A 12,565-nucleotide genomic window follows, 5' to 3' on the forward strand; every position below is an offset into this window, starting at 1 on the left:
AAATTGTGATTGAGGCAGGCAGAAGTGCAAGCACCCAAATCGATTCAAGATGTGCGTTGTGCAGATTGGGGACTGAGCTAGATTCGTGTGCATGTTGCAATCCATGATAAGGAAACTGTTGTTTGTAAGGTTAAAGAATTTTATAGACAGTGCCACAGTCCAATAAATTTATGCTAGATGCCATGCCTCATTTGCTTCCTTCACAAGACTAGATGTTCAAAACCTTCTCACAAGGATGGGGGTGATCAAGTGCTCACTGACCTTTTATTGCAGTCTTTAAGCATAGTTTTGAAGGAAATCTTATTTTCTGGCACCGTAGTGCAGGTTTCTTTTAACTAATGTACATGCCTTGTCACCTAGTACAGCTTGCAGTCGTATATGGGATTCGACAAGAAACAGAGATTTCTTTTCGTGAGTTTGTCTGGTTCACTGATTCCTTCTATCTCATAGTGGTACTGTTCAAACACAATAAGGTGTGGCATTGTTTGTAACACCTGCTAGGGGAAGAAAATCTCCATTACGAGCTTTGTAATTGAATGGAAATCCAGAGGATTTGAAGCAATAAGAACCATTCCATGTGGACATTGAACCCCTTTTTATTCATGTCCTCTTGATAAATCTGTTTTGCACCAAGAGTTGCAGGACCTGCATTGTCTACTGAATTTGTAATGCTTTTATTTATTTTTATTTTATTTTTTTCAACTGGCCTTAGGCCCAAGATCCTCCCATAGTTACCAAATTTCACCGTCCGTAGACAGCCTTATCCACCTGTAGGCGGTGCCGCCGAGGAAGCACCAAGGGGGGTTTTGAACACAATACCTCTTGGTCCTAGGCAAACACCTTCACCACTTGAGCTATCACCTCATTGGCGTAATGCTTTTATTTTGAATCTGAATACTTGTTAAAGCTTTGAGGAAGAGTACTGTTTTTTAAAAGCATGGAAATTTCTAATGGTGATTGTCTCAAGGTTTCATGTATTTGAAGAGGAAGCACATTTCTGAATTGGGCCAAAAAATGTTCTGCTCTCACAGAAGTGTGTACTCTTTTGTCTTATGGCAGTGACAGAAAATTATTCTTGTCCTTTTTGTGTACGATGCTGTTCTAGTTTGAAGGTAACTCAATTTTATATGTTGCTAGAGGAGCTTTATCTGTTGTATGATTTAACCTTTTCGAGTAAGAGATGTGTCCTGAACAGAAATAGACTGTTTTTTTGCTTGCTGTTTGAATTCCCCAAAGAAGACACTCTGATATTGAGTACATGTTCTCGAGTCTTCTGATATCATGTCATTGGTTTCTACACAGAATTTACATGCTCATTGCTTTTTTTAGTAATCTCGTTATTTACAGGCTATAAATTTGATGCCCTGTGACCTTCTTTGTGCCTATTCTGCTTTTTGTACAGGGTTTGAGACGCCACCTAAACTCTACACACGACTTGTTTACTTTTGAGTTCCTTGTAAGTACCTGCTGCTTCTGATGATTTGGTACTTCAGTTGTTCTTTCTTAACATACGGGTTTCCCATATTTTTCATAAATTGTTAGTTCATAGCATTTGCAGTAACATCAGTTGTTGCTTTCAATTTTTAGGCGACTGCAGACTATCGATTGGTCAATGTGTTTTGTCGTAATGACGTCCTGGACCCGGAGGTACTGTTCTTGTTTGAAATATCATACCCATTTGCATCACCCTGCTTTTGGGTACTTTTTTTTAATTCCGGGGCGGGGGGGGGGGGGGGGGGGGGGGGGGGTACTAGTTGGCAATGAACCATTGAAGCCACATTCTTATATCTGCTGCCTCTCTGCACCATAATTATGGGAAGCTGAGACAGGAACAGAACAAAACTGGTATCTTATTAATGTCTACAAAAGGTTAAAGGGTCTATGAGATCAAAAGCGTTTGAATACATCCATGAAGTGACTATCATGGAAAAAGATAAAACATTATAGCTAAAGAAACAAAACGGACATGTGAATGGCAATGTTCGAAGTAGCCTTGTATTGGCTGAAATATGTAGGGAAAAAGACTGCCTTTGAGTGGAGGGTGGAAGAATCTCAACTACAAGTTCTCTCTGTGGAAAAGGAGGGGATCATTTTATATCTTTTGCATATGTGACCTCATACAGGCTCTCTACATCCACCACTGCCTGTGGTGGTGCACTTTTGTGTTTTTGAAGAATCTCTTGGATCTGGCTGCCGTGTGGAAGATCATCCCGGTCCAATGGGCCTCCGATGTCTGGCATGCTGTAACTGGAGTGTCTCTCGAATGTGGTTGGGAAGTATGGTGATCAGGGTAGTTCTGGAACTGCCAATATGTGTTGCTTTGTTGCTCTGGTAAGGTTGTCTGTTGTCTTGGGGCCTGTGTGATCGTTACTAAGCGCCTCCATCATGGACTGAATGAAAGAAACTGGTGATGGGTGGTTGTGAAGTGTCGGGGGCTTGAGTCCGGGCCTCTCTTCATTTGATGGTCTCTATCAGCACAGCTCCGTCAGATGAGCAATGACTTGGGATAGTGAACCAAAACCATCTCTGAAGAGATACTGGAACCTCCCTGGTGATGAGTAGCTGTGAAGTGTTGGGGGCATGAGTCCGGGCCTCTACATTGGTGGTCTCTATGTCAGCATAGCTCCATCGGATAGATTCCTAGGCAATGCTGGTCCGGAAATTCAATGACTCCAGACAATAGGACGCGAAGCAGCTAGAGAGAGAAATGAAATGATATATTAATGTCTCTAAGAGGCCATAATGGCCTGTGAGACCAAAACTGAGAGTACATCTGAAGTTGGTGTCTCATCAAATAGAACAACTAAATGAGACTAAAAAGTACAATGGTTACAGTTATAAGAATAGAATTGTAAGACTCTGAGATGATACTGAGTAGAAAATATTGCAAAATACTGGAAAATGTATATTAGGTAGATCATGTATGTTGATCACTTGAAGTGTTGCCCTCTCCTTAGATCAAATATCTCCGCCATGGGGCTGTCTAGATTGGAGAGGTCGTAGAAGCGAGGTAGGCGCCCCCGATGCAGAGCAATAATGGCTCTGATCTGGCGATGGTGAGGATGCCACGGTCGGGATTCTGGTGGGCATAGCCGACGAGCACGACATAAGATGACTGCTCTATCAGTGGTGACTCCCTGGGAGCGTGGTCGGTGCCCTGATGGCCCAATGGAGGAGGTATCAGGAGGTGTGTGGGTTGGGTTGCTGGTGTTGGTGTCGAAGAAATCTGTCAGGGTCCTTTGTCTAGGTACATCATGGCTCGGTCTCCTGTTTGCCAAGAGGGTCTCTCTGTGTCTCCGGTGCTCAAGTAGGAACAATCCCAAGCATCTCTGATCCTCAAACTCCATGACCCTGTGTAACGGCCCAAAACCCTTTCGGAAAAGGCAGTGATATCTCCCTCGGATCTCATAATAGATTGTACATCGGCAAATGTAGTGCTCCTTTGTCTCTGCCTCCTGGTAGCATAGCTGACAAATGCGGTCATCCAAGATCTGATGCATATATCGCCCTGTCACAATCCGCAGTTGGTGTGATGAGGTTCGGATCTGTCCAATGGCACAACGTATCCCATGTGATAGGTGTACATCCATGTACACCGGGCGGGTGATAAAATTATCTGGTAAGAGGTGTAGAAAATGGCTCTTGTAATGAGCCATTTTCGTGCCTAAGGGCTCAAGGGGACTAGTCCATGTCCTCTCTGTGTCCACTCTGATGATATCCATCCTGATCACGCGGTTTTGCTCTAAGTGGGTGAGATCCAAAAATGGATAATCCAGACTGTACTGAAAGGTGGTAGTGCCTCTATCCGCAAACCAAGGTCAAACCATGATCTCATTTGAGCGTACGAGCAATGAGTATCTCCATCCTCTGCCAACTGTATGGATGAGGTCAATGCCAATCGGGAGTACCTCTGCTGAGGGAGCTCCCATAGCCGTTGTAAAAAGGTAATTGCCTGGAATAGGGCCTCGGTCACTAGTGGTGCGGCACCCAGCTCAGCCCGAACAATCTCATGTGGTACTGATGATTTGCTCTGAATCATGCGGGCAATCATCATAATCAGTGGTCTCTCCATTTGCCTCCATCCCTCATCCGTCCCTCTCTGAGATCTGTGATGTATACTGGGTCCCCAAATTGGAGCTCCGTACAGGAGGGTCGGTGTGACAAGCGTATCAAATAGCCACAATTTGGTGCGCGGCTCTTGAAACTATATGTGTGCACATTGCCTCTCAAGTGCCTCCAAGGCTGCATGCCCTCGAGCTAATCTAGCTGTTGGTGCCTCCTTCGGGGAGAAACGCGGTCTTGTGAAAGTAACTCCCAAGTAGACATATGACTTGACGTATTGAACAACCGGTTCCCCTCGGAAAGTGAACTGAGGCTTTGATCTCGTCACCCATGCGTGTGTGGTGTTAAACACCATAACCTTGGTTTTCCCAAGGTTCACTGCCAGATCTCTATCCGCACAGAAAGCCTGTAATGCATCCAAGTGTCTCTGTAATCCCTCCGGAGAGTCTGAGATTAGAACAATATCATCAGCATATAACAAGATGGGTATCAACACCCATGCCAGGCATGCCTCTTGGCTTCCCAATCTATCTACATAATCGGAGACCACATCAATGTACAGTCCAAAGAGGGTGGGCGATAGGGGGCATCCTTGCTTCACCCCTATCGTGCTGGTCACGATATCGGATAGTCTGCCTGGAGCTCGGACTGTGCTTGTCACAGACTCATACAAAGCATATATCCCCCACTGCATATCCTCGGGTACCTCAATGTCATGCAATCTGTGCATAAGCTTGGAACGTGGTATGGTATCGAACGCTTTGCGGAAGTCCACAAAGCAGCAGTATATCCCTATCTTCAGACAGAGGACCTTGACAGATTTCTTCGGCACCAGCACCAGCAACCTAGCCCACACACCTCCTGATACCTCCTCCATTGGGCCATCAGGGCACCGACCACGCTCCCAGGGAGTCACCATTGATAGAGCAGTTATCTTATGTCGTGCTCGTTGGCCACGCCCACCAGGATCCCGACCACGACATCCTCACCATCGCCAGATCAGAGCCATTATTGCTCGGCATCGGAGGCGCCTACCTCGCTTCTACGACCTCTCCATTCTAGACAGCCCCATGGCGGAGGTACTTGATCTAAGGAAAGGGCAACACTTCAACTGATCAACATACATGGATCTACCTGATATACATTTTTCAGTATTTCCTAGTATTTTCTACTCACTATCATCTCGGAATCTTACAGTTCTGTTCTTATAACTGTAGGACAATTAGTTTATTGTACTTTTAGTCTCATTTAGTTGTTCTTGATGAGACACCAACTTCAGATGAACTCTCAGTTTTGGTCTCATAGGCCACTATGGCCTCGTAGAGACGTTAATATATCATTTCATTTCATTTCATTTGTTCTGTGCCTTGCCCTCTTCAATAAGTGCCTGAAGTGTGAGTATGGGATCCAAGGTAGTAAATCCTCTCCTGAAGCCGGCCTGTCCATGTGCTCGATGACCATGCCTCTGTGCCTAGCGGCTCAGCTCCGACTCCAATATAGAGCCATATAGTTTGGCCAAGTAATGACCAATCATGATCGTCCTGTAATTGCCTTGTACCATGGGGTCCCCACTCTTAAAGAGTGGTACAATGATATGCTCTATCCAGCTTGTCGGGAAACCCTCACAAATGGCACGATTAAACACACGTACGATGAGCAGAGCCAAAGTGTCACGCGCATATGAGAAGTGCTCTACAACTAGCCCATCATGATCCTGTGCCTTTCCATTCTGTAACCTGTCTATCGCATCTAGCACCATCAGCATAGTAAAAAAGGTGCTGCTAGCCGGTCTAGATCCTAATGGAGGGGGCGTGGGGGGTTGTCCTGGTGCGTCATATAGCTCTCTAGCATAAGTATGCCATGCCTCAGGTGCAATAATTGGAGTACCAGACTGTCTCCTGAAACATCTTCCATGCCCTCTTGCTGTCCTTCCCCAGGAAGAGTTGGTAGATCTCCTCCTCTAGCTTAGCCAGGTAGGCTCGTTTCTTCCTATGCACAAGGCGTCGAAAGATCATCCTGGCATGTCTATGCGTGTGAGTCCCAATGGCAATCTCATGCTGTAGCTGTGCTTGTGTCTCACGACACTCATCATCATACCAACTTTTTTGTGGGGCAGTGCTGCACAGGGGGGGGGTGGGGGTGGAAGGGATCATAGTGCAGGGAAACGCATATGAGGCAGATGCATGTAGTACAGCTGCCAATCCTCTCCTGATCTCGTTTAGAGGGCTATGCGGGTCTAAAGCAAACAAGCCATCAGATACTGCATCTCGGTAAACCCCAACTGTCTCACGTGTAAACTGATATCTCGGGTACCTAGGTAGATGAGTGGCTGGCCCATCTCTCGGGGATCTACCTACTAGTGTGAAACTCAAGTATGCATGATCGGTTGCTATGCCAATGGGCCGACTGGAAATCGTGAAACCCCGCACATCAGGTATCAACGAAGGAGATCCCATCAAGTAGTCCACTGTGCTCGCTCCCCCTTTAGAGTTCCAGTGTGTGAGAGCATCTGAGCCTTGCCATCTCGATAGGCCATTGTATATGACCAACCCATGTGGACTCTCGAGTGAGAAAATGCCTGCCATAATCTGTAATCTCCCCCTCATCCTGTGCTGATCTCTGCAACCCTACATCTTGTGCCGTGATCTTCCAGTACATAGAATCTAGAGTATCATACAGATCTGTCCCTGTACGTGCATGAAAGTCTCCCAATAGTAATATGTCTCCCATGCTGGCAAACCTCATGATCTCATCATATAGTGGCGTATAGGGCGACTCTCCTGATGGTGCAAACCTGGAGTGGGTTGGGGGAAAGTAGCATACCGCTACATATAGCTCGCGGAACCCCGCTCTGCATATTCGTACCCACATGTACCTTGCATCTGCATCTCTATGTACCACATGTATTTTGTCACGAAGCTCCTCCCTGAAAAGTATTGCCACTCCTCCAGATCCTCTGGTACCTCCCACTGTGCGTGGCTGAGGGCGGAACATTGATTCCCATCTATAACCCCGCTCGTCAGGAAGCCTCTTGTTTGTGCATTGATGGATCTCCGTATACATAGCAATATCAGTGTGTTTGAAAGTATCCTCAAAGTATCTTGCATCTGTTCTAAGGGCTCCATTGCGATTCCACATTGTGAATCCAAGGTCTCATAGGCCGCGCACCGTCAAGCGGGCCTATTGCTTGGCAAACCTTAGCATTCTCGCCTTGAACCCCGTAAGAACTATAAGACAAACAAACTCTCTTTTATGTACAAAGGCCGAGAGCATCTTATAGATGCAAACGAATTGGGTGATACTATCCCTTTTGTATCTCAAGTTCAAATCAATAAAGCAATGAAAAAGAGTGTTTCTTCGTACTTGGTTTTTGTACATAATGATGTGGAACATAGCGAAGTGCATGTACATTCCTACTGAATTTTCTAGTATAGAGATTGTTTTATCGATGCATTGCCAAGAAAAATGCCTCCCTCACGGCTAGAGGATCACCGCATTGATTTGGTGCCAAGTAGTTCGCCTCCTAATAGGCCGGTATATCGTGTAAGTGCTTGCCAACAAAAAGAGATCAGCCGTTGAGAGGTGCAATGAGTAAGTTCTCATGGTTGAGGTAACCCTAGAAGTGAATTTGCAGCTTTTCAATGAGAGGAGTGACTTTCACATCTTTCTCAACAAAGGCTGAATACGTATATATTTCGGGTCCCATGTCTCCCACTTCAAGCCCCAAGGCGGTAGAGAGAGAGAGAAATGAAATGAAATGAAATGTTATATTAACGTCTTCAAAAGGCCATAATAACCTATGAGACCAAAAAGTTACCTCATGGTGGATTTGATACAATGTCTGGATAAAAAACCAGAAAATGAAAAATAAAGATGATACTACTGGCACCTAGAAAATGAAACTGGAACTGGAAGGTAAACAGAAACCCTTATAGGGTGTGAATATAGTGAGGGGGGGGGGGGGGGGGGTACGCTATGGAGGTGAGTGGAGTACAGTGACAGAGAGAGAGAGAGTTATTTGCATAACTCAATGATCTGCTTGATTAATAATTTATGAAATAACCTTACATCAAGTACGTGCTTTTATAGGCTAAAAAGTCTTATCTTTGATACATCACATTAAAGGGGGGCAGTGAGAATGGCTAGGCCAATGACATCATTGCTTATCACATTCAAACATAAATGGCTATAAGCGGTTGTTCACACACATATACAAGAGCTATTCACACACAAACACAAACAGGGGACACGTTCACGATGGAATCATGGATACAGACATAGACTCCGAAATACCCAACAGTTCTAAGTTTTCCTTTCTTCACCAAAGAAACTTTAATGAGGAGTATATATGAAGTTGGCAACAGAGAACATTTGTTGTTGCTGCTGTTGCAAGGTGATGATTGCTTATGCGGCATGCCATACCAGGAATAAAATATAAGGCACCGAATCTTCTGTACAAGGGCAGTTTTTAGCTTGAGTTTAGGGATTTTAATGGGTTTCTGGTGATTTATTTGTGCCTTCTGGCCAAATTTTTGATCACGAGAAGAACATGCCATTTTGGGTGAACAAACTCAGCAAACAGGAAGAAAGGGGATAAAATGTGTGGAGACATGAGCAAAGGTTCTTGAAGAAGAGCAAGCAGTCTAATAGAGCAACTGGGACTATGATGAACTTCAAGATGTTAGTGTTTAAAAAACAGGGCTAAGGCTTGCAGTATTGATAAGTAAATATATGTTTTCTTCTTGTGATAGATTATGCGTATTTACAAAATATGAACGGATCAAATATGATGAGACCCAAAGAAGCTAACAGAAGCACCTAAGGCCTCGCACATTGGGAAAGACATGCAAGTCATAGCATGTAGTATGTGCACGCCTCAAGGATGTGCCCATTCCAAGTGCATCAAGTGACCATCACATGCAGCTGCTTATTTTGCTGCACCTGTCTGGTCACATGCAAAGGGCCATATGCCTAAAGCAACCTGCGACCTAGGTGTCTTGACCATATGGTAAAAGAACTAAAAAAAAAAAATCAACGTATTGTTCTTGCATAAGACTAATAAAACCCAATTCTCCTTTGATACTGTTACTAACACTTCTTACTCACAAAATCAATAGTCACCTGGCATGGGAGGCTCCAGCTTGTATGATCTTTCATATTTGTAATCTTACATTTCACCTGTGAGAATGTGTTTTAGCACATTTTATTTGTCCATAAGTATCTGTGCTACCCTTGACAAATTCAAAGACCAATAGAATGTGGATAATCATTTTCTCATGTGTGAAATGAGAAGTATGTGGCATGTGTTCTTCAAACAATCACACTGCCAAGTGCCTTACAGTTTTATAATCCAGAAGTCTTAGTTTTATCGACCCTTTGTGGTTGGAATATATTCTCTTGATTTGGGTTTTCTTTTCAGGGCAATGTTCGGGACATTGATGGTCTAAATGATCCACGCCTAAAGAATTTTGTGTATTGGTACGTGTTCAGTTTCTTTTATTGAGGAATAATTTTATTCTTAGTCACAGCATTCTACTCATTAGTGGCATTGATCAGGTCAAATTGTGGACGCCCTCGAAAAACAAGTGTTGTAGCAGCTTTACAAGTTGGATCACATCATTTTGAGGGGCAGCTTCCTCCTGGCCACGAAAAGGGAACTGGTGGCCTTCATGAGTGTCCACCTAAAGATCCATCCAGTTCAGCTCGTTCAAAAAGTACGCCATTTAGTCCGGAACGAAGGCTTTCAAAAGATGGCCCTCTGGCAGAGGGTCTTGAGAAAAGTCCAGTATGCCAAGTTTTGAAAAATGACCCAGCTAATACCACCACCTGCACATCAATCCCATGTATTGAAGAGTCCACAGACATGCCAGCAAATGCTAGCTCAATGCAAGAACAACCAAGGAAACATGAAAGATTAGAAGATCAAAGGAAGGTATTGAAGACTGCAGAGCAGACATTGCAAGCTTTCAAAAAGCAGCGGCCTGAAATTGATGGTTCCAAACCACGAAGCCCTGTTGCACATAGCTTCATGGGAATGGCCCCAAATGGTGTGTGTCTGGCAATAGCAGCACCTGTTCCTGCCGAAAAGCGGAGTATTCAATCTACAGTCAACACTCAAGTCACGCCTTTCAGATTGCGTGTGGATAAACATCGGAAGACTCTGGTCGAACGCTCTGAAGCACGGATGTAGGAAATTTTGAACCTTTTTTTTCTTCCACCTCTAACGTGATTTTATAAGTGTAGAACGTCTTATTTAGATGCCATGTGTGCAGACGATCTCAACTTCAAAAGCGCCAGTTTTTTCATTCCCATACAGCTCAGGTACACCATATGCTCTGGTACTATGCCTGTTATTTGTTTGTTGTATTGAAATCGAGTTCTCTTGCTAAGTCATTGACTGTTCATGAAGCCCATGGCTCTTGAACAACTTCTTTCAGATAGAGATAGTGAAGATGAGAATGATGATGCAGTCATGGATCTGGAAGACCGTCGTGTAAGTGATTGAGAATCCCATCTGATAGGGCCAACAAATTTCAGTCCCTTTGCTTGTTGGGAGAAGTACTTCTCGTTCTAGCTCTTTTGTTTATAGGAATGAATGCCAAGGTTCTACCTTGTGCTTTAGGTGAAAAAGATTGGTTGTATCACTGTTGCTAATAAGTAATTGTAGTGAGAATTGAGAGATTCCAGCAGATGTATATACTCCTATTCTACTTCTGTGTATAAATTAGATGGTAGATTCCTCACTCCTTGAAAGTCAGTCTTGTTTCTTAATAGCCATCTTTCTGACTGACTGCTACTAGTATGGAATTTCCCTGATTTTGTTTGAGATTTTTTTCATTGTGAAAATTATACCCTGCTTATGTTTTTGGCAATTTTGCAGATGCTTGATGATTTCGTGGATGTGACACAAGATGAGAAACTGCTTATGCATCTTTGGAATTCTTTTGTCCGCAAGCAACGGTATTATTTTGTTCGGAATAATACTTGTCTTGCCGTACCTCGAAACGTAACCTTTTTCATTTATTTATCGTAGTAGTCTTGTGTCAGTCCTGCATTCATCCAGTTAATGCTGTACATAGAGCAATTAATCATGAAAATTCCGTATCCTTTTCTGCAGAGTACTCGCAGATGGTCACTGTCCATGGGCATGTGAGGCATTTACAAAACTTCATGCGAATAAATTTTGCGATAGCCCTGCTTTGAGAAGGTCATTTTTTCTTTTCTAGGGTTTGTGTCAACTCTATATTCAATTAATTGCACGCGATATTTGCTGAGTTTATTTTTGTTGAGCAGGTGTTTGATGCTCTTTCTCATCAAACTGTGGAATCACAATCTGGTGGATGGAAATACCATCGATCGCTGTCTTCTTATTATTGATTTGTTTAAGGAGACGACCGAGAAGAAAGTGTCGAATTCAAATTTGAAAGCTTAAACGTTCAATTTTGTGCAAGGGTGGCATATTGTTTCATTCGCATATGCGGTTGTTGTATGAAGGTAACAGTCGCCATGTGACCGAAGGTTACTTGGCAAGCGAGGGAGTGCTGTATTTTATGATCGATTCACTTCTAGGTAGTCCTTGCCAAACGTTAAAAGATCACGAATGCTTGCTTTGACCATGGAACTTACATTGGGACATCCAATACATCTCTCACCAAAAGTCTGGATAATCATACATAAGGTTGAAGAATCATCCAGCACACACTCGTGTATGCCACGCATTTTTCCCCCCTTTGCTCTTAAGATGGTTGGGGCCAAACGTGAAGTCCTCGTTCAGGTGTTTTACAGTTGTTTAATAGAGTCAATTTCAGTCTTATTTAGAGAAACCGTTACTGTACATAAACCAGGCTAATTCAACAGGAGGCTAAGTGCTTATAGCTTCCCTGGACTACAAATCGGAAGTATAAAGAAAAGTAGTGGTGCATGGTTTGATTCCCTACTGTGCACCTCCATTTTATCTAATGAATGTAAAATTATACTTTTGCACTCAAAAATTCATCAGTTTAAGTGTATGTCCACACGATTTTTTTTGGTGAAACTATTTGTTTGTTATGCTTGCAATTCAGTAAGAATTCAAGAATGCACTACATAGAAATACAGCAAGCCTCAAATAATCTCTCTCTCTCCCCCTCTCTCTGTCGCTCTCTCTCTCTCTCTGCGAAACAGGAATGTGGGGTCTAGGAGGAGATCATACTCACCATACATCATACATGCCACTAGGCTATCCATCAGATGGTATGTAGCCCTTTCTTTCAAACTTATTCTTGTTTCTGTATATGTAGACAGGTGGGCGTGTGTCAGTTGGAGACTTGCAACGGCAACCTTCACTCTTTGTAGCACCCTAAAGCTTTCATGCGGCTATCATGAAGCTTGTTAGGGAGCATGAGGTTTAATGAAGCCCGTTCGAGATCGGTTAATTTCTATCTTGTGTGTGCTGTGGCCTTACCATGTGTGTTAGGCATTGCCTCATGGGGTTCCCTAATATTATGATATGACATGGGATGCT

At 43.6% G+C, this 12,565-nt stretch overlaps 1 protein-coding gene across 2 annotated transcripts in view; it reads left to right on the forward strand.

The window, feature by feature from the left end:
* Positions 1–12,053, forward strand: part of LOC147611513 (polycomb group protein EMBRYONIC FLOWER 2-like) — a 110,598-nt gene extending 98,545 nt beyond the window's left edge. For both annotated transcript variants that reach the window (XM_086784618.1, XM_086784619.1), the window contains 10 exons: positions 1,060–1,112; positions 1,403–1,456; positions 1,588–1,647; positions 9,482–9,540; positions 9,619–10,248; positions 10,335–10,383; positions 10,472–10,555; positions 10,943–11,022; positions 11,180–11,269; positions 11,356–12,053. In XM_086784618.1, coding sequence (XP_086640744.1) covers positions 1,060–1,112; positions 1,403–1,456; positions 1,588–1,647; positions 9,482–9,540; positions 9,619–10,248; positions 10,335–10,383; positions 10,472–10,555; positions 10,943–11,022; positions 11,180–11,269; positions 11,356–11,494 — 1,298 coding nt within the window. In that variant the 3' untranslated portion in view covers positions 11,495–12,053. The remainder of the gene's footprint in view (positions 1–1,059; positions 1,113–1,402; positions 1,457–1,587; positions 1,648–9,481; positions 9,541–9,618; positions 10,249–10,334; positions 10,384–10,471; positions 10,556–10,942; positions 11,023–11,179; positions 11,270–11,355) is intronic.
* Positions 12,054–12,565: the final 512 nt, after the last annotated feature.

The sequence above is a fragment of the Cibotium barometz genome, chromosome 47, assembly GCF_041138505.1.
Source record: "Cibotium barometz isolate CiBa-2024 chromosome 47, ASM4113850v1, whole genome shotgun sequence".
In the NCBI taxonomy this organism is placed as follows: Eukaryota; Viridiplantae; Streptophyta; class Polypodiopsida; order Cyatheales; family Cibotiaceae; genus Cibotium; species Cibotium barometz.